The 24,276-nt window shown below is 36.0% G+C and overlaps 6 protein-coding genes across 14 annotated transcripts; 4 read left to right on the top strand and 2 right to left on the bottom strand.

Moving 5' to 3' along the window:
* Positions 1-292: 292 nt before the first annotated feature.
* Positions 293-2,590, top strand: LOC131668190 (guanine nucleotide-binding protein subunit beta-like protein 1). The gene is made up of 5 exons (XM_058942132.1): positions 293-472; positions 957-1,234; positions 1,305-1,483; positions 1,550-1,880; positions 1,952-2,590. Exons 2-5 carry the CDS (start codon positions 1,091-1,093, stop codon positions 2,252-2,254), a joined length of 957 nt encoding a protein of 318 aa, XP_058798115.1. The 5' UTR covers positions 293-472; positions 957-1,090; the 3' UTR covers positions 2,255-2,590.
* Positions 2,591-2,685: 95 nt separating this feature from the next.
* On the bottom strand, positions 2,686-4,088 carry LOC131668246 (uncharacterized). Of its 2 annotated transcripts, none has more exons than XM_058942263.1 (3): positions 3,747-4,088; positions 2,852-3,484; positions 2,686-2,782 (listed from the first exon to the last, which is right to left on the bottom strand). In XM_058942263.1, exons 2-3 carry the CDS (start codon positions 3,482-3,484, stop codon positions 2,750-2,752), a joined length of 666 nt encoding a protein of 221 aa, XP_058798246.1. In that variant the 5' UTR covers positions 3,747-4,088; the 3' UTR covers positions 2,686-2,749. The 2 variants fall into 2 exon arrangements, with proteins under 2 accessions (XP_058798246.1, XP_058798247.1); XM_058942264.1 differs by lacking the exon at positions 3,747-4,088 and adding an exon at positions 3,632-3,737.
* A 1,170-nt stretch (positions 4,089-5,258) lies between these two features.
* LOC131668245 (large ribosomal subunit protein eL18) lies at positions 5,259-7,430 on the top strand. Of its 2 annotated transcripts, none has more exons than XM_058942262.1 (4): positions 5,259-5,277; positions 6,117-6,203; positions 6,638-6,844; positions 7,098-7,430. In XM_058942262.1, the coding sequence occupies exons 1-4, from the start codon at positions 5,275-5,277 to the stop codon at positions 7,365-7,367; spliced, it is 567 nt and encodes a 188-aa protein (XP_058798245.1). In that variant the 5' UTR covers positions 5,259-5,274; the 3' UTR covers positions 7,368-7,430. The 2 variants fall into 2 exon arrangements, with proteins under 2 accessions (XP_058798245.1, XP_058798244.1); XM_058942261.1 differs by lacking the exon at positions 5,259-5,277 and adding an exon at positions 5,909-5,978.
* A 675-nt stretch (positions 7,431-8,105) lies between these two features.
* LOC131668244 (monocyte to macrophage differentiation factor 2) lies at positions 8,106-16,783 on the top strand. Of its 3 annotated transcripts, none has more exons than XM_058942258.1 (5): positions 8,106-8,765; positions 11,578-11,758; positions 12,777-13,016; positions 13,327-13,588; positions 13,969-16,783. In XM_058942258.1, the coding sequence occupies exons 2-5, from the start codon at positions 11,685-11,687 to the stop codon at positions 14,185-14,187; spliced, it is 795 nt and encodes a 264-aa protein (XP_058798241.1). In that variant the 5' UTR covers positions 8,106-8,765; positions 11,578-11,684; the 3' UTR covers positions 14,188-16,783. The 3 variants fall into 3 exon arrangements, with proteins under 3 accessions (XP_058798241.1, XP_058798243.1, XP_058798242.1); XM_058942260.1 differs by lacking the exon at positions 8,106-8,765 and adding an exon at positions 8,883-9,469; XM_058942259.1 differs by lacking the exon at positions 8,106-8,765 and adding an exon at positions 11,150-11,224.
* LOC131668243 (uncharacterized) lies at positions 16,416-20,015 on the bottom strand. 3 transcript variants are annotated; one of them, XM_058942256.1, is made up of 8 exons: positions 19,656-20,015; positions 18,450-18,730; positions 18,055-18,316; positions 17,861-17,983; positions 17,629-17,790; positions 17,352-17,558; positions 17,085-17,281; positions 16,416-17,009 (listed from the first exon to the last, which is right to left on the bottom strand). In XM_058942256.1, the coding sequence occupies exons 2-8, from the start codon at positions 18,635-18,637 to the stop codon at positions 16,844-16,846; spliced, it is 1,305 nt and encodes a 434-aa protein (XP_058798239.1). In that variant the 5' UTR covers positions 18,638-18,730; positions 19,656-20,015; the 3' UTR covers positions 16,416-16,843. The 3 variants fall into 3 exon arrangements, with proteins under 3 accessions (XP_058798239.1, XP_058798238.1, XP_058798240.1); XM_058942255.1 differs by lacking the exon at positions 19,656-20,015 and having other exon boundaries at positions 18,450-18,918; XM_058942257.1 differs by lacking the exon at positions 19,656-20,015 and having other exon boundaries at positions 17,367-17,558; positions 18,450-18,918.
* A 125-nt stretch (positions 20,016-20,140) lies between these two features.
* LOC131668242 (actin nucleation-promoting factor WASL-like) lies at positions 20,141-24,240 on the top strand. 3 transcript variants are annotated; one of them, XM_058942254.1, is made up of 6 exons: positions 20,141-20,513; positions 20,959-21,226; positions 21,529-21,828; positions 21,905-22,196; positions 22,290-22,634; positions 22,747-24,240. In XM_058942254.1, exons 2-6 carry the CDS (start codon positions 21,096-21,098, stop codon positions 22,999-23,001), a joined length of 1,323 nt encoding a protein of 440 aa, XP_058798237.1. In that variant the 5' UTR covers positions 20,141-20,513; positions 20,959-21,095; the 3' UTR covers positions 23,002-24,240. The 3 variants fall into 3 exon arrangements, with proteins under 3 accessions (XP_058798237.1, XP_058798236.1, XP_058798235.1); XM_058942253.1 differs by having other exon boundaries at positions 20,946-21,226; XM_058942252.1 differs by having other exon boundaries at positions 20,934-21,226.
* Positions 24,241-24,276: the final 36 nt, after the last annotated feature.

Raw genomic sequence — 24,276 nt, 5'->3', positions numbered from 1 at the left:
TAATTAGAGCATAGCAATAAAACATGAGTTTCATATTTTTACATTAATGAAGGCACTAATTTCAATTTCAAAACGTAACGAAATTACGTTTAACGACTTAATAAAGTTTAGACTGCACCCTAAAATGAGCCTCAAACATAAAATTCATTTGAACACGTTCAATATCGAAATAATAAAATAAGACACTTTTAAATTTGCCGTGGAAAGTGTTGGCTTCGTAATGATTGGCCACGGAGCATCCTACGTCATCTAGGCACATACATGTGCACTTGCACCCGTATGTGAGTGAAAGAAGAGCCAGCGACGCTCGTTCAGCGAACAAAACAAACCGTGAACAGCCGCGGCGGAAGAAGGCGGGAGGTGAGACTGGCACGTCTCCTCTTCAACTAAAAATTCACCGAACATCAATGAAATCATGATCTGACAATTCTCAAAATTCACCGATTATCGTTCAGCGCGACTTATCTCTTTGGTAAGTGTTCCAATTTTCACGCGTAGCTGCATTCTAACAATCGCATTTCGCTCGAAGCGCAACGACTAAGCAAATATTGCCAGTCGCCATATTCTGCGATGTATTTACTTCGCTTAATCTTGATGGTTATTTTTAAATATCTAACGCGCTGTTTGTTTATTTGGGCGAGAATAGTAATTCGGCGCAAAAGATCTAATGATAATGCGGACATTGTACTTATTGTCAGTTGTTTACCAGTAACAGTGACATCGACTTTGTACGCCCGACTTAACTGACATTCCTGATTATTAATGCGCTGCAAAAGCCGGGCACATACGTAATTTTTTATTTAGCTCATAAAAACAAAAACTCTTAGTTTTTGTTGTTTTTTAGTCTTAGCGTGCTTTAATTGTTTGAAAACATTTTCTAATAAATAGCTAATGATTTTCAGTCATAAAATTTGCATAACTGATCTTGTAGTATGTATTCTATTTTTTTCTTGCAGGACATCACCATCCAGTTTGCCACCGTGTCAAGAGCCTCCCGTCTTCTGCCAAACGCCAGTTTCACAGGGAAACTTTGATCACCTGACGTGCCATTAAACATCCAAATAGCAAATTTATTAACAATCATTTAACAATGGCTATTCTTCCTCCGGACCCTGTTTACATCATGAGAGGTGATATGGGCCCTGTTCATAGTCTATTATTCAGAGTCTCACCATATGTCGAACATCTTTATGCTGGAGCTGAGAGTGGAAGAATTCATATTTGGGATTTAAGAGTATGTCAATGCCTAATATTTATAAACTTTATAGCTGATCTTGTTTTACTAAAACATTAATGACTTACAGAAAAATAAGGAAATTTTTAAGTTGGATGCTTCTAATGAACCTTGCTTAGCAATGCATATTATGAGTGATGAATGTCTTGTAACTGCGAGAAAGGGTGGAGCAATCAATTTGTGGAAACCTCAAAGTTCCAGCTGGACAATAAGTGAGACTATAGAAACAGATTATCGTGGCTTTTGCCGGTGAGCATTCAAATTTCAGCATTTATCAAGTTTGTTATGTAAAATATAACAAATTTATTTTTGTAGTGCTCAAGTATCATCTGAAGATGAATTGATTATACCACTTAATGACTCAAAAACTGGTTTATTTTCTTTGAAAACACTAAAGACAGAAATTGAACTAAATCCTTTGAGCCTTCCAAATGCAAAATCTCTTGGAATGGTAATGGCAATAAAACCATATATTGATGAATCTAAATATGTATTCATTGCTTATGATGGAGGATTAATTTATATGTGGGACCTGAGAACCAAGAAAATGTTATCATCGTTGGAAGTTGAACAATGCCCTATGGCTATTGACTTCAATGCAACTTTGATGCATGGAATTGTAGGAAGTCCTTGTGATAATTTGCAAGTATGATATCAAATTTGCAGTTGAAAAAAAAATTTTAGCCAAACTATTAATGAATGCATTTGTTGTTGCAGATATTTACATTATCAAACAGCAATGAGTTGTCTGAAAAAACAAGATTGCCTTTGAAAAATCCAGGTATATCTGCTATTGCAATTAGACCTGATGCAAAAATATTCGCCACTGGTGGGTGGGACAGTCGAATTAGAATTTATTCATGGAAAACGCTGCGCCCGCTCGTCGTTTTAGATCAGCACAAAGCTACTATCCATGATATCATCTATTCAACTTGCAGAGTTGAAGCTTATAACAGCAAATGTCTTATGGCTGTTGCTGGCAAAGATGGAAATATTTCTCTTTGGGACCTTTACAATTAATTGAAAACTGATTTAATAAAGAAATATTTTCTAAACAATTGATTTTTATAGTACAAATATGAAGAAAAGACTTATTAAAAGTTAGTTGGGAATTGCACAAACAATGAATATCGAAATGTAAAAATTATTGATTCTATTTTTTTTTTTGAGTCATTTTTTTATCCATGAATTTTGATTAACACTTTTCTTCTTAAAAAAATTCATGATCTGCAAATATGTAAGTGTTAACTTTTTTTTGATTTTGTAATTTATCTGAAGAAAATTTATTTTTTAGTTAAAATTCATTTATACAAAAAGAACAATATTTTAATATCATTGAAACCACCAATTAAAGAAATAAAGGGTCTTATTTTATAATTTGAAAATGTTAATACCTTATTAAAATTGAGTTTGTTTGGTTAAAATCGGTTAATGACAAAAGAAAAGAAATAAATATTTCAAGTTTTTATTCCACCTATCAAATTTTATTTACAATTTCCAATATATTTTCTTAATTTAGTACGGATTTCTTCTTTGATATTCCTCAAACTGTAAAAGAAATTAGTTATATAATTTATTATTTCAAAGATTAAATATACAAGGGTGGAAATATTTTACCATTTTCATAATGTTTTTGGGATCATAGTGCGATTGTACTCCAGCCTCCAACTGTGCATAACCTTCATCCAAGACAATTTTACGTTTTTCTAACTGTTCTATTAAAGAGATAAATTTTTCTCTCATTTCAGCCACTTTGATAGGATTAAACTCATTAAGTTCTTTTTTTTCTTCACATACACTAGCAAGTGCTTTTTTACAAAGTCTTATACAAAAATCAACACCACCACTTTGAAAAACAGCCTGACTATTTGTACTCTTTGATGATTCAAGTATTTGTTCTGCTTGAGAAATTACTATTTCATTCATATCAAAGAGCGAGTCATACCTGTGATTTTGATCTCTTTGTATTTGTGCTTCACATTCTTCTAAATCTTTTATTAATGATTGAAATTTGTCTTTTAATTGAGCTACTGTAGTAGCATCTTGCATATTAGATTCTTCTCTTTCTTGTAAGTCAGCATGAGATTTTTTGCAAAGTTCTAAGAAAGAATAAACAACTTCCCCATGGAAGGTAGTTCGAACACTTGTACTCTTGAATGATTTAACTATTTTCTCTGTTTCAGAAATTAATGTCTCATACAGTTGTAAGACCCAGTCATTTTTTTCACCATCAGCTCCTGGTTGTAACATCTGTAATTTAATTGTTATTTAAAATGCTTCTATTCAAACAATCTTCTATAATAGAAAAAAATATATTTCAAATTTCAAACAAAAGAGTAATATGAAAAGATTATAACAATATCTCTCTACATTTGCTTTTTATGCAAATATATCCACCTTTCTAATATAAACTATTTTTACTTTCTGAAGAATATCTGCTCTTCTCGAATTGTGAATTATTTAACTGATGATTAAGATTTTCTGGAAATATGCAAAATGTTTGATTACTTACGTTTGATACAGTATTCTACCTAATCGATTGCCACAAAATAGAAATAAAATTGTTTGTTGATGGATGTGAGGCACGTAGAGGTCAATATACGTTTGTAAGGAGTTCGTCTATCAATCGTTAGCACTTGCCAAGCATGGAAAATCAATTGAAAACTGTCTACATATAAATCTGTGAGGACCATGGAGGGTAGAGGGTGGTAGAGGGTGAAACAAGTGAATCTCTGTCATATATCAGGACAAAGATATGACGCGAGCTTAAAATTCGTCTGCTTAGTGTTTACGATTTTGACCGCTCGACATGCCGGATCAGGGGTCGCGGTCGAGAGCCGTAGGCGAGTAGACACGAAGTGGCCACGACTGCTGGCCGGCCGCAACACTATACAGTAAAATGGAGAAAAGTCAAATTTGTCGAATAGACTACACCTATTTTTTCATGCTTCTACGTATTGATTTCCTAATGTGGTATATAGTTTAAAAAATCTAGATTCTTTTCTATTATCCGAAAAAAGATTTACTTCGATAGCTTTTGATTTGAGAAAGTTATTTAAGTTTTCAGTAATGTTTTTCCGCCATTTTAAGATTCTTCTAACGCTTTGTATTATTTTTATACGTCTCTGGTACGATATATACGGCTCATGGTATTCCATGGGCTTTCATGGTATTTCAAGGTTTAATATAAGAAATTTTTTATATAACCCATATAATTACCCAACCCAACTTTATACAATCTCTTAGATTTTTGCAACATGGAAAACCTATAACCTACCTTTTTAAAAATTTTATATTTTTGGACTTAAACATTTTTCAGTTGATTTTATTGAACAACAAACATTTTTCGTAACAAATTTTTTGATATAAGAAATTTTCATATAATCCGAACCCAAATAACCCAATAACCTAACTTTTTGAAAATTCTATATTTTCGGATTTTTTATTACGATTACAGCATTATATTCAACAAAAAAGGTTGGAATAATATTATTCAAGGAAACCAATATAGTATGGAAAACTATTGATGTAGATTGAAGAATAAGTTAGAGTATAATAAAAAACATTGTATGATTATCATGCCTATTCGCCTGCAGAAGTTTACCTTTCTTGAAAGGTGTAGGGGTAAATAGAACATTACGATACAAGTGCGGGAAAGTAGATTCTTGCCTCATCTACCTTTCCACCCTCGCTTTGCTGGACATAAACGCCACACGAGACAAGAATCTACTTTCACGCACTTGTATCGTAATGTACATATTATAATCGTTTTGGTGAACATAAGTTTGTAGACATGAAAGTGCGCCAATCGTCATTCACAGAATTTCTCTAGAATTATTATACATACATTAATCAGTTCGACGTAGCGACAGATATATATACGTCATTGTATTTCTTACGCAGTATTTCTTACTCTCGACGCATGGGCACTACATTCTCTTTCTCTTCGTTCGCTTTCATCACGGCATTGGGTCGTCCAACGCTTCAACTGTGCTAACGGCTTTGTCAGGTTAAACTCGACGACCTTCAATAATCTTTTTATGGTAATTTTTGATAAATAGCGTGCAGCTGCACGATATGGCAACCGTATTATTTGCAATATTCGCGTATGCGCGTCAACTGTGAACTCTTTTTGTAGAATGTGTGGCTGGCAGCTCCAAAACTAATTTGAAAATTATTAAAAAACAATTTTATCAATTACAATAAAATGTTATAGTGCACATTTCTTGTATTTATCTATAATTACGTGATCAAAATAATGATAGTTGAGTTAAATGGAAAACATCAATTTTCAATTCACAAATTGAAAAAATGAACATTATTTACGCGCATGCCCTAGTCACTTATTTTGCGCTATCTCTTGCCTAAAGTTTTATTGTCAAATATAGTTTATCATACATTTTTATAAACTATATAAAGCTAATTGAAACTTTCCATTATTAAAATGAGAAGTTGTTAAAAATAAAAGGTAATCTTTTCAAACTACGTAGATGAATAAAACATAATTCATAACTAGATCTTCAAATTTGTTAAATTGTATTGGACAGTAAGGTCAGTTAAAAACAGATGCATAAAGATTTACTCATTAATCATTACCCAAGACCATTAATTTTCGCGCGCTTCCATTTGCACCATGTAAAAGCGCGCTCTGTCTTCCTTTATTCGGACTATCCGGTCCGATGCGCCGTTGCGCGAGCCGCTTGTGTGTTCGTAGCCGTCATTTCTTTTTCCAATCGTCAAAATGGTGAGCAGTTTGATATGTTTGCATGTGCTCGCGGAATCTACTTTTATCGCTTATTTTAAAATCCATCCGTGATTTTCAATGATATTTTTCGGAAGGGCAATTGTTTATTCAAAATGACAAATCTAATTTTTATTACAGGGTATTGACATAAATCACAAACACGACCGAAAGGTTCGACGAACAGAGCCCAAGTCCCAGGATGTCTACTTACGACTTCTCGTCAAGGTAAATTACTTTTTATAAACAATTATTATATTCCGATATTATCAGTCATCTATTATCTCAACACATAGTTTCGTAAAGTAGTGGTAGACTTGATTTATGTTTTGTTGTTGCGCTTATAGGTTAGTTCAAACATGTTTTTACGAGCCATATTACAATTGTTAATAACAAGTGACAACTCTTTAACGTGTCTGTGCTCTCAACTAAAGTAGACTACTTTTATTTAATTAAAAAATTTGATTTGCGAACACACATTGAATAAGGGATTTTTACCCTCTATTCAATTCAACTGTTCGCTAAAACAAAGTTAGTCTCCTATTCAGTCTTTCTGCTCTATATGAATGGCTGGCAAGCGATTGATACATCTTTTTAATTCAAAATTTCGTTTTTTGCAAAAAATTCAATTAACAGTTTGTAACTACTTGATTGTTATACAGTTGTACAGATTTCTGGCCCGGAGGACCAACTCCAAATTTAACAAAATCATCCTCAAGAGGCTGTTTATGAGCAGAATTCACCGCCCACCCATCTCTCTAGCTCGTGTAACCAGATTCATGAAAAAACCAGGTCGTGAGAACTCCATTGCTGTTATCGTAGGCACAATCACTGATGATGCCAGAATTTTCGAGGTCCCTAAACTGACTGTAAGTCTAACAATGATTAATCATTAATCATTTTTGCGAACAGCACTCTGTGTCTGAGCCATTTATGCTCTTATCCAATTTGAACGTTCGCTAGAGTAAAATCAGTCTCCTATTCAGTCTCTCTGTCAATGCAGTGAGATCATTATTATGGCTGGTACATATTTACATTAATTCTTTTTAATTCTGAGTCTGTCATAAATATACATGACAATTTGATGAAATATCATTGACTACAACACTTTGTTTATTGTAGGTATGTGCACTTCGTGTCACAGATAAGGCACGTAGTCGCATCTTGAAGGCTGGTGGTGAGATAATCACATTCGACCAATTAGCTTTGCGCTCACCGATCGGTAGCAAGACTGTATTGATTCAAGGACCACGCAAATCGCGTGAAGCTGTGAAACACTTTGGGCCTGCTCCTGGTGTACCACACTCACATACCAAGCCATTAGTACGCTCGAAGGGACGTAAATTCGAAAGGGCACGTGGTCGCAGGCGCAGCTGTGGTTACAAGAAGTAATCCGTTTTTGCGCGTTGTAAGTGAAAAAGGCGGAAAATAAAACAAGAAGGTGTTTACAGAAAACTTTAAATGTATATTTGGCCTTATTATCTCTAAGTTGTACATATATGTCATGAACCATTTGGAGCTCTCTTATTTTCATGTTATCATATTCGACGATATTAGATTATCATCGTGATGGAAGCTGAACCATCTTTATTTTTCGTTGCTGAATCGAACTTTGCCTGGGCTTGTTAAAGGCGATGTCGTTATTACATTAAGATTGATCAGACAACTGCATCTCCTCTGCAAATTTTGCTCCTTAATATACATTCAATCTGAGCTCGTGATTAATCATAAAATGTTCAATTGTTCGACAAACCTGACGTATACGAGTGTTGATATTTTATCTCTTACTACCATGTTTGTCTTTGAATAACCACAAAAGCAAGATGAGAATTGTCATGAATATATGTAATAATTTTGTTCTGTTTCGTATTTTTCTTCTCTCTCAACATCTATGTAATCAATGTAATCATAATAACTTGTCTTAGGAAATGTAGGAATTTGGAAAAAGAAATTTGCTTGATAATTTCTTATGATTAGAAGTCAAATGATTTTGTTATAATACGCATTTCTTTTGCGTTTTCTTCGGCTTATTTGACAATTGCTTCCCACTTGATCTTCTTATCCTCGCGTTTCTTCAGTCATCTCCGAAACAGAAAGAGAAACTCTGCAAGCCGGTAATCGAATAAATAAATTTTGTTTGCTATAGAATATAGATATTTACGATTTAGACCACTTGAATTTATAAGTGTCGCCGCTCTAGTGTCGGTTGCGTGTACTTTTAGCGTTCGATTCACATTACATGTCACATCACAGCCCTAATTCACACACACAGACACATACACACACGCATACCCATATGTATGCAATAATAAATCTTGTTAGTAATGCGCCCTATGGTAGCGATCGTATAAAGTTGTAATATATATGATGTAAATACGTATGTCACATCATTATGAAAACTTCGGAATTCCACCACCCTGTCTATCAATGCAAAACCATTGGCGCTACTGTCAATGTACACGAATGAGACGTCGGCGGCTGCTGCTGATGAGATCTGTGAATCGTGGCTGGCGGCTAGTAGCTTGTAGTGACAACAACGAAGAGTGCAGAAGTCGCGTGCGCTGTACATACATACTATTAAAGAAATGTAGTGGTTTACTTGTCGTGTTGCTTGTCCTTTAAGCAGTTCCCGTGTAGTTTTTAGAATACCCTAAGGTATTCCAAAACCCGCGGTAGTTTTTTTTTGTTTCGTTTGGTTCAGCCTCTCTCACTTATTGTCACATATCCACCTCCTGAAGCCAAAGATATCTATACTTTCTGACAGACATAATGGGTGTCTTTTTCAGTGAGGTGAATAAGCATTGTTTTTTTCCCTTTTTTCTTTGACGATGTCAAGGTTGCAAGAGAGGACGATGCGTGAAAGGAGCAGCGCCGAGAAGACGAAGGAGAGAGAGAGAGAGAGAGAGAGAGAGAGAGAGAGAGAGAGAGAGAGAGCGCGCGTGTGTATGGCTGGCAGGTCGATATGTACATACGACGAAACGCCTTTTGATCTTTGTGATATGCTATGTACTGCGCGTAAGCGAAAGTGATGTTTCTCAGTGCGCTTTTCTACTGCTCGCGTTCGTCTGCTAGAGACACTAAACGTGAAGCTTCTCGTAACGGCTGCTCCTAAATGAAAAGAGAAACTATCTCGCGTCAGAAGCGATAAGTCCTAGAGCGATGTATTTCGTGAATTTTCATCCGACAGATTAGTTTTCAAGCAAATGTCCGTTTGGCTTCTTTTTGGCACGAGGCACGCGCGCGTCTGATATGTAGTTATCGAAAATAGACGAAGTCGCACGTGGACATTAGGAGAAGGGAAGGATGGTACACGTGATTTTCACACGAGGGCTTTGCAAGCTATATGTACGTACGACCGCTAACCACAGATTATATTGAATGATTGTAGAGCGCGAATGCCAATCATCATTTTCAATCGGACAGCGAATTTCTCTCGTGAATACCTGCGTCAGTCTCTCGCGCGTTTTCCATTTGGTAACGTGTAGCGTCTCGAGGTAAGGATTTAATCCTTCGGTTGAACTATTTATACTTTTTCTCTTCTTTTATTTTTCCCGAATGAAGTTTATGCGTTCAATCCGTGGCTCTGTATTTTAATAATTAAACGTCAAACAAGTATCATTTGCATTCTTAACTGGGAAATTCTTTCACGGATACGTTCTCATGGACGTCCAGTGCCATGCTACGTAAATTAATGTTTACTCGAACTTTTAAAAATCATAAAACAACTTTCATACCGGCAGTGCGGGTATTCGCCAGTTAAACTGAAAAATTGCAATTTTATCAATTTCATTTTCATCGGATATTATTTATATTCTCGTATGAAGTGCAATTCAATATAATTGCTAGCAGACGCAAACGAGCACTCGAGAGATTCTAACGAGGCTCATTGAAAGAATAAGACAAACTTAGTTTTGATTGATAAAACACGATAACAAGGTCTCGTTGAACTAATTTGCCACTTTGTTAAAAATTCCCATTACTTACAGTAGAACGAAATTCATTTCTCGATTACCGCAAAAAAACTGGAAGTCGCGAACAATTAGAGCGCTTACCGTGTGTTCAATCTGACCCAATAAAAACTCCGCTCACTCGCTACATAGACGTCGCGATTGCTGTCCATTATGTAAATGAGCAAATCCTCGAGGAAAGAGAGAGAGAGAGAGACAAACTGTTGTCGTGGTCGTCCCACAAGCGTTATCAATCAACCTGTACGTTCAAAAAAAAGCGAAGAAAGTTCAAGGCTTTCGGCACACGCGTACGTCACTGCGAATGAGGCACCGCTGCAGGCAGGAACACATGTACGTTCGATCGGCGCGGCCTTGTCCCGCGCGCCGGGCAGGAAGCTTTTGTACTTACAACTATAGGCCGATAAGCCACTTGGCCTATTGTGCGCTGACTTTTTTCTATCTCAAAGTCAAGATCTCGCCGTGCAACGCACCAGCGACGACATTTAACGTTACGATTTGACTTAACTCAACATCGCTAAACTTGAATTTTTCAGGCGTCGCGAGGATTGTTATGAGCGAATTGGCCGCCCGCGCTGCGACTTCATTATGTATTTATACGAGTTAAAGCTTAACGAGCTTTCGCTCGAAATGTCCCTAGAAATTGGACTTTGGCTCGCCGCTCGAGATGTGTGATAATTAGCGCGGACGTGCGATAAACTCACCAAGACCATTGCGGCTGTAATCTTATCTATTGTTGATTAATATCTAGTCACAATTTAATTAAAAAAAACAAGCTAACGTGATTACCTACCCCTCGAAACTTTTGTATACGTAAAAAAGTTGACGTTACGTATACGAACAAACCCATTGTTCGAATGCAATAACGTAGACATCAATCAATGGAGGTGTATTCGATAACTGAATTACAAAGTGCGAGCTTTCACTGCGATGTCAATGCATGGTACGGTACACGTTCAGCGCAAACTTTCGCAACTGATCTCCAATACGGGGGCACACAAACAAGTCGGGCAAGGCGTGCAGCAGAAGCTCGAACTCGGCGAGGCAGTTACGTAAATCAGGCGTAATCTCAGAAGAGGAGAGCGGTCAGTAGATGCGGCCCGCGGGCGTTCGAGCTTGTTTTCTACCTACACCTATAACGCTGCACGTACACGCTCTCTATACGGCGCGGCTTGGCGGCGGCGAACGCTTATTTTCGAACGGCAGTCGCGCGCTGGCACGCGCACTCGTCGGTTTGCTCTCTCTCTCTCCTCTCTCTCTCTCTCTCTCTCTCAATTGTCCGGGGTAGGCTGATTTTTCGTTGCCTCGAAGTGCGATCGCTGTCCCGTTTCCTTTCGGTCACGAATTACCGTTCAACCGACAAATTACAGTCGTCCACTCGCGACGTTACGGCATTCGCGGCGACAGGGCTGCTGAAGCGCATTTCAGCCGTGATCAGACACACGATCGCGCGCGAGAACATCACTACGAGCTTTTCTGAATGAACGCAAATAGCTGTGCGTCGATCGATAATTGAAGCGCGTTGCAAGCTAATTATAAAGTCACATCCGATAAAGGACAAAGCGACGTTCGCGGCTACCTCGACTGTGAAACCAATCTCAAGTGTGATTATATAGAATCCCGTTTCTTCTTCGCAGGCTGCCTGAACACTCGGCGCACGCGGCGCGCCGGCAAGCTTCACAGGCGGACGCATAAATGCTCTCTTATTATGCTGGCAGTGACTTAAGCCAAGAGTGGAAGAAAGATGATGGACGGTTCGTCGTACGAGCAGTTCAACTTGGCCGTTAAGAGCATCCTGCCGATGCATCGGCTCAAGCAGTGAGTTCTTGTTCCTTCGATTTTCGTAGCTCGCCAATTCACCGCCGACTGTCTTGCGTGCATAGATAACGCTTAAAAAAATAGAGGCTTATCTATCGCCCGTGCTTCTCTCTCTCTCTCTCTTCCTATGCTAAGATCGCAAACACATTAAAAACTGATACATCTCAGTATGCTATATAGCTCCTCGAGCTCCGCCGCCGAGAGACTTGAGAAGCTTCTTTTGTTAGTTGTGCAATCTTTTTGCGCCAATCGATATTGCAATTTGCGCATTTTTCTTTTACCCGAGTAGCATATTCGCCATTAATTTGTGGCGCATTGGCATTCTTTGATAGCCTATTGAATCTCGCGATGAAGATTCGTCTTACATCGCCGCGACTGAACGTTGCAGACACAGACGACTGCGTCGGTTGCGCAACACACGCGAGCTAACGCAGCAGCGAATGAAAAGAGCACGCAAATACAATAAAAAAATACTAATAAATAGAACAAAAAAAAACGCACGCGCACGCGAAGTAAATGAAGTCGAGGTTAATTACGCTGTGTTCGATCGACCGCGGAGTGTTTGATTCTCGATAGGAGCTATACAGTTGCACCCTAACCACGATGTGTCGAACATTTTCTTTTCTATTCACTTAATGATTTACGTCAAACTACCTTCACCAAGTAAAAAGCAATGAATAAGGGGTGCTTCGATACAAAAGTACACACACGCGCACAATCGAATTTGCCGTACGCGCAAAAATAATCGATGAAACGAGCTCGCGTAACTGCAGGGTATCATTGGGCTGTTGTACATCGAAATACCAAAGCTCAACGAAAAGAAAACTTTGCCAGATGAGCAAGTTACGGACGATCGGCATCGACATTCTCATCCGTTATGTTGACGTTGGAGCCGCGTTCGTTGGAAAACTTGGTTGTCAAAGTAGCCGGCAACAATAGGTCGGCTATTTGAACAACTCGCGTATGCTCGAGTGCACGCGAAACAGTTCAACAAGTCACTGTTTGTTTTGATCGACAGAGTGCAATGGATGAACCAGCCGACGAAAGAGGCCTACGTGCCCACGTACGTGGAGCACGTGGCCAACGTGATAACCCACGGTGTTTGGATAGTGCCGGCGCTGCTCGCCGCTCTCGAGCTCGTCGTCAGAGCGTCCACTTGGCCAAAATTGCTATCGGCCCTCATCTACGGCAGCTCCCTGCTCCTCCTGTTCACCGTCTCGACCGTCTTCCACAGCATTCATTATTACTTTCACAAGGGGTGAGCTTCTTTCTCCGATCGCGCTTGACCACTGCTAATAATCAGTTCAACTGATTATTCGTCCGCCATTTGTCTGGGATTTTCCGAGATGAATGACCCGAGTAACGCAGCTTTTTGCGCGTCGTCGACTTATTTTGTGGGGACGATTGACACGCGAAGCAGCAATGACACTCTCTGACCCGACGAAGCGCTTCCCGCGAGCGCAAGTGATAGTGCTACACGCGCTCGCGCACACATATGTATATGAACTGGCGTCGCCGACGCAAATGAACCTCTCGACCGCGGAAAAACAAACGATGAATTATTGCAGGAAATTCATGAGCTTGAAAGACGTGCTGCACCGTTGCGACCGAGCGATGATTTACGTATTCATCGCAGCCACGTACTTTCCTTGGCTGAACCACGAGCCGTTCCAAGGTGACGTGCTGCTGCCGACGATGCGCATTCTCGTCTGGATCATGGCCGCGGTTGGGATACTCTACCAACAGATCTTTCACGAGCGTTACAAGTGGCTGGAGACTGTATTTTACCTCATCATGGGCATCGGGCCAAGCTTCGCTGTCATCGGCATTGTGAGTTGCATCTCTACGTGCTTTCTCTTTCGCTGGCGGACAAGTTTTCGGGCAAAGTGCGAACGGAGCGAGATACAACTGCAAGGCTGCGTCGATAAGTCACGGCTTCGTCCTGCTTGATCTCTCGCGCGGGACCGGCTGCCCTTCCGACCGGGTGATGTTCGTCTGCTTTCAAATGACGACCTCGATCGCTTGGATTAGCGTGTCAGAGTGACATGGAATATTTTAAGCTCTCGAGCCCTTTTCGAGTCCTCGCGATTGTTGCTACACATTCGCCACTCTCTTTTTCTTTCGCGACGAGCTTTGAAAATGAGTTTGCGAAACCAAGTCGTAAAAATAAGGATTATCAAATCAATTAACGCTTGCTTTTTTCCTTCTAGAGTGAGTACAACGACATACCAGAATTGAAGTTAGGTGGATTAGCCTACCTTCTAGGTATAGTATTTTTCAAATCAGACGGCCGTATCCCGTTCGCCCACGCGATTTGGCATTTGTTCGTGGTGATAGGAGCGGGCTTCCACTATCACGCGATACGCCAACATCTTTACCCGGATGAGCTCGCTGTAGACTCGAAACTCTACTCGCATGCCGAACTCTAGGGAATTGCCATTATGTATGCCAAAGACGCCAGCTGCTTTCAGGCTGCGCCTCCTCGAGCCACGGAAATTGCAAATTCCCCCTCCCCCTCCTCCCTCCCTCCCTCCCTCCCTCCCTCCCTCCCTCCCTCTCTTCGCCACCCACCCATTCTTCAAGACTGATGGGCTCTGAATCTAGTGTCTTCGGGATCAAAGTGATATTTTTTTTTAAGTTTTGTGCTTCCCTTTAATTAGCTCCTCTTTTGCTTTCAAAACATGTGAGTAGTTGATACTATAGAATGCATTTGAGTAGTCGATTGATAAATGTCGCTGAAGGGATCATGAGACATTCACATGTGTCATTTATCAATTCAATACAAATTTACGGAATATACGAAACGCTACGGTTGTTTCCTCTCCGTGATTAGTGGGAAATTTGCAATTTCCCATTGTAATTTCTAGAGCCAAGTTCGAATATTAAGCTGCGCAGATCAAACAACAAATAAAAAAATATACTCTAGCAAGAAACCATGTAGACGACCCGTATTGTACAAAATTTTTCTTCCGTTGATGTGGTCTGTTTTACTACTTTTATAAAGTCAACGATCGAGCCGACTAAACATATTGCTCCACGGAATTGTTCGAATCATTCCAGAATGTACTTGAGAGATGATATGTGATCTAATAATGGAATGTTTACTCACTTGGCTCGTATGAAATGTTTCATCTTGCGACATACGAATACTAAAATCAAAATCAATCATGGGATGTTAGCTAGCTGAACTGTCATTTGAAATCAATAGAAGGAGCAACATTTTTCTAAAACCTCTAGGTTGAAGCATAGTTATATATAAATAAATTGACGTAATATTGGTACAAATTAAGATGAAATTCAAAGAGAGATCATAATTTAGTTAGAATGCAGCTTTTGATGAAATATTTATTATTTGTTCTGTGTACAAAGAATATTTGTAAGATTGGATTTTGGAATATTACTTTTTACGGAAGAAATTTATTGATCTTTTATTGTAAATTCTCGATAGGTAGGAATATTAACTAGACCACTTGAGAGTGAAACCAATATAGAAAAATGCGAATGCAAGCTATTTCTAAAAAAAGCTATTGAATCGTTAAAAATGTAGAACAAATATCTTTATAAATTCATATTAACAAAAATATGATTCTTATATCCATGTCATTCGAAGAAGTAACTTTCATCCTCAAGTAAATATTATTCAAAATACTCTTAAATCTAATAAAATTTATGGAATTGATTGCAAGCATATAAAAAATCTTGCGATAGAGGTAGTTAGATTAGTACTAGTTCTACATCTCAATTATTCTTTCATCGATGTTTTCGTAAAAATTTAATGGTTGTAAATGAAGATTTGCATTTTGGTATAGTAACATTAATAGCAAATATTAGTTTTATTCGTTCGAAAAGATGCATTTTTAAATAGATATTGTATTGGTGTGACGATTATAATTTATGTTATAAAAAACGAGACATTATCATGAGGACTTGAGTGACATTTCGAGAAATTAAATGTTGTCGTTTTTCGTAACATCAAAAATTGTGCAATCTATGGCACTAATTGCATTATCACATTCATTATAAAATATAATGTTGCAGAAAAATATATAAAAGCGTTAAATTAGAAATTATTTTTAAGTTTTATTAATAAAAATGAAGTTATCTTCAGTCACACCTACGCAATTTTTATTTAAATCGAATACTTACTTATTTTTGTATATTATTCATGAACGGTTCAGAGTACTGAGGACAAGTACTGAAAATACGACTTTAGAATTGTTATTTGAAAAGATACAAAGGAACACAAGTCCGTACTGAAAATGCAAATTAAATAAAAATACAGTTTGTAGTATACTTAGAAACGGACTAAAAGATCGATGAGCAATAGTACAAGAATAATAGATAAAAAGGCGATCATATGAAAAATATTCAACCTATATTTTGATGAAAAGTTTTGATGGTGAACACAATACTCTTATTTCATACTGTCGCGTTTTCTTCGAAATACGCGTTTAAGTTCATAGAATTATTTATAATTAATATAAGTATTTTGTCTTATTCAGTTATGAGAATACTTATGTATAGGAATTTTGACGTAATGATAAATTAGGAATAATTGATCTATTTATTTGATAATTAATTCGAGTTTCGCAAAATAATTGTGTGCGAAAAAGTAAATAAACTTTATATCAAAATTAAATTATTTATAAAATATGTGATATAGTTTACGATGTACGTCTATTTTTTTTTTGAAATCACTTATTGAAAAGAAAAGTAACGACTTTAATATGATCATGCATTTTTAAATTGATTTTGTAACTACCACAGGAACCTATAAAAGGTACTGAAATTGATGAAAATAAAGACAAAGCTACGGTTGTTATTACTTTATTACCTTTAATAAATTCACAACCCATGATTTTGTCACAATATCTACTTTATGTTACACAATATAAAAACTGTCTTATTCGTTAATTTTTAGGATGATTTTCTACTAACTACAATAGTAATTTATTGCACTGATGCTTAAGAAATATCGGAAGTAATTCAATAAACATTCATATCAAACATACATATTTTACGAACTTATTTTTACGTTATTATAATGAAATACACTAGATTTAAAAATATTCTTATGCTTACAAATTATATTTCACTGAAAGATGAAATCAAAATAACTTCAGGCCTTTGAATTTTAAAGTTTTGTAATCCTTCTTTTGTTACTGATGTGCCAGTGACATCGAGATATAATAAACTAGGTCCATGATTACAAAAGTGTTGTAAAGTTTGATCTGTCACTCCTTGATAATTTCTACATAGAAATTAATTCTTTTTTAATTTCGGTATTTATCACTTAAAAAATTGTTTTTTTTCTCCTTGAACTTACCTTATAACTAATTTTTTTAAATATGGATTGGTTGAACTGCGTACTCTTCCATGAAGTAGTTGCACTTGTTCAAGATGCTGAACAACTTCTTGATTGTTTTCACTGCCGTGATAACTTAACGAACATATAGATCTGTCAGTAACATGACATCTGTCATCATTTGCATGATTTAATTCAACATTGTTTTCTTGAACAATCTGAAAATATAATCATTTTCAACAAACATCAATGTTTCAAAAATATAGCAGGGTAGAATTATATACATACTTGTATAGCTGGTACATTTTCTTGATTAATTGCTTGAGGTCTTGGTAATTGAACTAATAATACATGCCGATTTTGATGCTGAGCCTCTGGAACATGTAATGTAGTTTCTTCACTGGGACACTCTAAATACATTTCTGTCAGAGTTGATATATGACTGAAACTACTTACAACACTGTCTCCAATAAATGTGTCTCTTACATCTAATATCTAAAGGTAAGAATGTGAACTATTATTCGCTATTGAATTAAGTGAACTGAATATTGTAATGGTTATTTACCTGAAGTTTCTTCAGTCCAACTTTAGTTGCAATACTTGCATAAGCTATATCTTCACCTAATCCATGACATGAATTCATCCTAACTTCTTTCAAATTTGGTATTTTACTGATAGCCATTAATGAATGGTTAGTAACCCACAGGCAATTTGAAAGCACCAGACACTAAAATGCATCAATGGTTAGTAAAAAATGTTCAAAATATATATTTTTCACAAACAATAAAGTAACATACAGTTAAACTAGGTATATGAAGATGTATATTATTAAGATAAGATTTATCATTAGAAAAATTTTGTATATGGCAACCTTCTAATGATAATTTCTTCAATGTTCTAGGAAAATGTTGAATTTGTATCTGTAAACATAAAATGAACTCAGAAATATTTTAATAAAATCAATTTTAACATAATTTTAACATAACCATACCTGGTGACGATTGATATAATAATCTTCAATAATTAAATCTTCAAGTTTAGGACATTTGGAGGCAACTATATTCAGAAAATTTAAATGAAGCTCTGATAGTTCACTAGCACCTATATTACCACGAATAAATAATAATTTTGTCGCTGGTTGCATAAATGTTTCATATTTATCCAAGTCTGATGCAGATAAATGTGTATCACTCAAATCAAGACTCTTCCATAAAGTTCGATCGCAGCAGAGTCTATTGAATCTTGTACAGCACCTAAAATATCACAAAAATTCATTCTATATTATCTGATTTTATTCATAAATTGTAATAAAGTATTTTATAGGTTACTAGGAAATTTTTAAAAAAACGTGAAGTCTATAAAGTTCTATTTTTATAATTTACTTACAAATAAAGCGACATTAAATCTACTGCTGAAACGAATTTAAAAATATGTAGCACAACATCGTCTGACAAATCTAATAAACCCCGGTACTTGTTTTCTTTTTCTTCTTGAATAATTTTAGGGCGTTTAATATCGGGATAGAACATTTGTATCTCATGTGGCTCGGGGCTTTCAGATTTCGTACGTTTCATAGTGCTTGCCAATTTGTTCAGATGATTAGAAACAATTATTTCAAATATTGCAAACGATGACACCAAAACACAAAATTGTTCAAATCGTATAACCTTAAAGAATCATTGTTAACGAGTTCTCATTTTGAACAACACCATATTAAATTAATTGTAAATAATGACTTTTAATATGAAAGTGCATTATCCATTTACAAATTGGAGCATTTGAAGTGAGTGTTTGGTAGTTTTTTAAAGGTCAACAAACACTAGATAAATGCTACGCGGGCATATACTACGACGGAAAGAGGGGATGAAATACTACTAGAAAATGTGTATTGTACACAATATACTGTACAAATCACAGAAGCAAGAGCTATAGTATTGTCCGACCGAAACGTAGCATCAGCGCCGACTAGTGGTCATAATTAAAAATAAGCATTTAAATTCAATCAATTGGCATAACAAGTTCCTTTGATTACGAGTGAAAAGTGAATATGTTTATGAAAAAAAGTTTAAAAAATTATCGCGATAACTAATCGAAATAGTATAAGCTTCTTGGCATAATTTATAATATATTAAAATCGTATTTTAGTTAAAAGAATTTTTATTAATAAAAACTAGAATTGAGTCAGTGATTTACTGTTTCATTTCTTAGCAAGTAAGAAAACTATCCAATAATGCTGATTCAATATAAACTTCGTTGCAGAGAAATCGCACATTGTATGATTGTATCTGCTCCTAAGAAGAATGCCTAAATATACTCTAATCATTTTTAAATATAAAAAGTACATTTTCTCTTGCTTGCATTTGTATGCATGCTTATTTCAGCATACAGTGCATTTTATTTCACTTCAAATGCACTAATTTCATTGAATAATACTCCTGAATTGACACAAAGTTTATCTTACATTATCTTTTTCTGCTTTACTATTTTTCTTATTATAAATCATATTTATAGACTATATATATTTCATTATGTATACTTTATGATTTTTAAATATGAAACGGTTACGCGGAAAGTAAATACAAAACATTTTACCTAAATTATGCTTAATTTATCAACTGAAGACATCTGACTTTCAATTGTTGCCAACCGTAATTTTAAAATAATCTCATTACTTTGATCTAAATACATTGTAACTTGCAACAAATTAATTTGATCATCAAACGCACTTAGTGAAGTTCGATCATAATTATATGAGGCGTGTTTAAAGATATTTTTCATGTAATACATGAAATAGTACCGCAACAAGTTGCGGTACTACATGTAAAATATCGTCGAACGAGCTAGGTAAAATATAATTATACTTGACTTGTTAGTAATCTCGACGTGTAGCTCATTTCTGTTACTTTAATTCTTAATTATTTCCAATCACAAAACGCAAAAGTTGCTGGCGGCGCTGCGCATAGGCCTCGTAAGACTCAGGAGTGACAAGACTGACAAGAGTTAAGACCAAGATGCAAACTGACATGATTGGTATCTCTGAAATGGTTAGCCAACTTCACTGTGCCCGTGGAAATTATCTCCTTGCCCCCCTAGTTCTTTAACACGAAGTCGTTAGGCTCAAGGGGGGTTTGACGTCTGTTCGTCGCTGTGTATAATTGTCGTCGTCATCGCTGTTTAATCTTGTATTAAATTACCACGAGTGAATATACAAGATAGGTGGGCAAGAAGCACGACAATGGACGCGAAACCGTCAAGTCGTGATCGTGAACGAAGAGAACACTGATTCATCGTCGTCGTCGTCGTCGTCGTCGCCGTCGCAAGGGAAAATAATCATCGACGAAGGATAAGAGGACGATGAAGTCAGGCAACGTGAACGAGCATAGGGGTTCGGTGCTCTTGAAGCCCGAGGAAAACGACCAAGTATTCCGGTTACTCGGTAATCGTTGCCAGGTAAGAGTTCTGTCGAAACATTTTCAAGGTGAGAATTGATTTCCACATTGCACGTCCAGACAGAGAGATCGGTTTTTTAATGGATCAATGAGCACTTTTATTGGCTTTGATTGATATGAGTTTCATATTCCTGTGTGGGTGTTTGTTTTTTGTGTCATTTAATGGGTGTGTTGTAAAAGTATAATGATAAATAAAATTTGATAAGAAGTGGCGACTTGTTTTATCACTATTTACATCTTTTATTGTGATGCTGGAGCATTGTCATTGAAATAACAACTTGATGAGTCGCTTGGTTAGCCTTAACGTGTCATGCATTTAAATGGCCAATTCTTTTGGCTTACTCTTGGATCATAGTTTGTGATAAGAATCTGTTTTTAATTTGTTTGATGTTTTCGTAATTGTTTTAACATGTATTAATAGGATTATTTTCAGTGCCTTGCTGCAGGTATTATACAGTTGTACTTGACAGAGTCTCCAAGACACAATGAGTGGATTAAAAAGAATACAGGGATTATTACTTTGATTCGTGACACATCAAAACGCAGCTTTTTTCTGAGGCTGTACTGTATTCAAAGGAAAGCCATGTTATGGGAGCATGAAGTTTATAATTCCATGGATTACAAAGCTCCTGTAAATTACTTTCATACTTTTGAAGCAGAAGACTGTATGGCTGGTTTTAATTTTGCTAGTGAAACTGATGCTATTGTTTTAAGGTATGTTTGTGATATATTGATTAAATAATAATCAGAATATATAATCAGAATTAACTTTATTGATGTGTATTTTTATTCAAAATTAATGAAACCTACAAGGTAGATCATATTTATCAAAATGATAAGCTTCCAGATTATTGGTTCATAATTATCTTCATATTTTGATAAGGGAATTTAGGTTAAGAGTCTTGTTAGTGATTACTGAAACTTAATATAATTGTTGTTTATTAAAGTCATTGATGTTATTAATTTTATCATTATCTAACAAAATAGTTTATTTGAAATATGTTTTCATTATACAGGAACATTTTAATTGAAAAATTAAATGCAAAAGCAAGGCGTAGGAATGAAAGGCATTCTAAAATGGAAATAGATAATCAGAGAGGATTGACACTTCCTAACAAAAATCAAAGTATAAGCACACCTTCTTTAGGTTTTACACCTAATGCTCCTGACAATTATTCTAATGGAAGTCCTATGACGATTAATGTTAATAGAAGCATGTCAAACATTTCAATGAGTAAATCTAAAAAGAAAAAGAGAAATCAAGAGGCTAAAAAAAAATTGACGGCTAATGATATTGGCTTGCCATTTAACTTTAGGTATGTAAATTACATGTAGTGAAAAAAGTAAGGATGAAATAATTGTAATAATTTATCAATTTTTGTTTTTATGTAGACATGTGGAACATGTTGGAACAGATATGAATGATTGTAAGATTGTGGATCCAGAGTTAAAGGCATTTTTTGATAAAGTAGGAATTAAAGAGAGTCATTTAGAACACAAAGAGACAAGAGATTTTATTTATGATTTTATAAACAAAAACGGAGGAATGAATGCTGTTAAAAAAGAAATAGTACCATCATCCTCATCTCCTATTGTACAACATCAAGTGCCAAAATCTCAGCCAAAATCAGAACCACCTCCTGTTCCAGTTAGAACAATACCAGTTAGCACAACTCTGAACAATGTGAGTAATATTTATTTTATAAATACAAAATCTGAAACGTTAAAATACTTTCTTATCGTTCAATTCTAAACCATTAACTAATGTTAATTAAAGAGTCATCAAAGGAAAGCTCCACCTTTGCCGCCTCAAAATCAAACGCAGAATCATAATCCTCCGCCGCCACCACCAAATGTGCCACCCACAGTTCACCGGTCACTTCCAGCAAGGCCAACACCTCCTCCAGCGCCAGCACCAGCGCCAGCGGTAGTAATGCCACCTCCACCTCCACCACCGCCGATGCCCCAGGATCAACCCAATCCTCCGCCTCCACCTCCACTATTACCTAACATAAGTCGTAGTCCAGAAGATAATAGTGACAGTAACGGTGCCAATCATAGCAAGACTCTTGACCCACACTCGATGCTGATGGAGTCAATCCAGAAAGGCATTTCCCTCAAGGTAAAGAAGTTGTGACTTTTTATGAGTACAACTTTCATTTTTCTTTAATTAATACATTAATTAAAAAACTAGTCAGAATTTTTTATTTTGAATTATACTATACTATTTACAGAAAGTAAACATAGAAGAAACGAAATCACCACCTCCTAAAGACGCAAGGAGTAACTTATTGGAGGAGATTCGCAAAGGAATAACGTTAAAGCCAGTAGAGAATGAGCCAAGGCCAAATAGTGCTACACCGAACCTAACGGAGGGCGGACTAGCGGCGGCACTTACGAGGGCATTGGCCGAGCGCTCAAGAGCAATGTACAGTGAGAGTGAGGACTCGAGTGACTTTAGTGATAACGACGAGGAATGGGATGATTAGTGCTTTTCGCATGCAATCCATACTGGTTAGCCTGCGTCAGACAGTGGACCATCATCGAATAATTTTTATTTCTTTGTCTTTTCTTCTAAGAAGCTCCCACTTTTTAAATTCATTGAAGTTTTAATTATTACAATTTTATGTAATATAAAAGTGAAATTTAAAGGAGCGTACTAATGATATACAAGTAGATTTACTACAAGTCACTAATGTTTGGATACGAAATGAAATTTCTTGTAGGTATTAACCATTCTATAGATTTGTGCGAGTCGCGATGCATACGGATTTGACAGAGCATTTCTCTTTTAACTAGCGTCGATACCGCAAAAAATAAAAGAAACGTAACGGTTGTTATAAATAATAAGACTCATATTGATGTCTAATGATTTTTTCAAGTTGTCACCAGTTCTGATAAGTATTATTTATATCGTTGTTTAAACCGCTAAAATGGATCTTTGAATATGTATATTAAACATGTTTATTTAATTCCATTGTACACCGAAACGAATTCTGTTCTGTACATTTTATATTATATATATTAAAAGAAATATGAACACATAAATAATGTTTAACTGAATACAATCTGTAAATCTATGAGCAATGAACAAAGGAATAACGCAATGTAATTGTTAGCTAATGATGACTAATGAGAAAGAAAATTTTTAAGATTTAGTGCCCATTACTAAAAGAAAAAAGAGATCATCTATACTTTGTCTAGTAATTTTAAGAAAGTTAAAGTGATGCGCTTTGCTATATACTTTGCCTGTCAGTGCCTCAAATTTCTGTTTCCTAAATTGTGCGTACCTTTACGCAGGATTCTGCGTAAACGTCGTGTGATCACGACGACCTACATTACAATTCAATTCAAAATTGATATTGTGTAATATCTATGTAACATCGTTGCACCTTCAGTAAAGAATTTCAAAACTATGGAAATTGTACGTGGTGGTGAAATCGATTGGCCTAAATGTAAAATTGACCTACCAGATGAAAAAAAATGTAAGCGCACCTAGTTTATCATTTACATTAACGTGTTTTCAAATGTAATATAATTTATAGGCAATGTTCGAGGCGTTTCACTAGTCTTTGAATTCATTGGCAAACGCGATAATCCATTAAATTTTGGACTCGTGGACATATAGAAAAATACTATAAATAGTTTATACAATGCATTCATATTATTTGTTATATGTATAATACATCAATTTTATTAATTTTATTAGTTAATAAAGGCTTTATGAATTCCAATTTATATTTGCTCATTGTATTTCTCATTGA

This window comes from Phymastichus coffea, unplaced genomic scaffold (assembly GCF_024137745.1).
Source record: "Phymastichus coffea isolate CEN01 unplaced genomic scaffold, Cenicafe_Pcof_1.1 PCOF00075, whole genome shotgun sequence".
Classification (NCBI taxonomy): domain Eukaryota; kingdom Metazoa; phylum Arthropoda; class Insecta; order Hymenoptera; family Eulophidae; genus Phymastichus; species Phymastichus coffea.
Note: the sequence above shows the minus strand (reverse complement) of the source record. Positions and strands in the feature narration are given on the sequence as shown.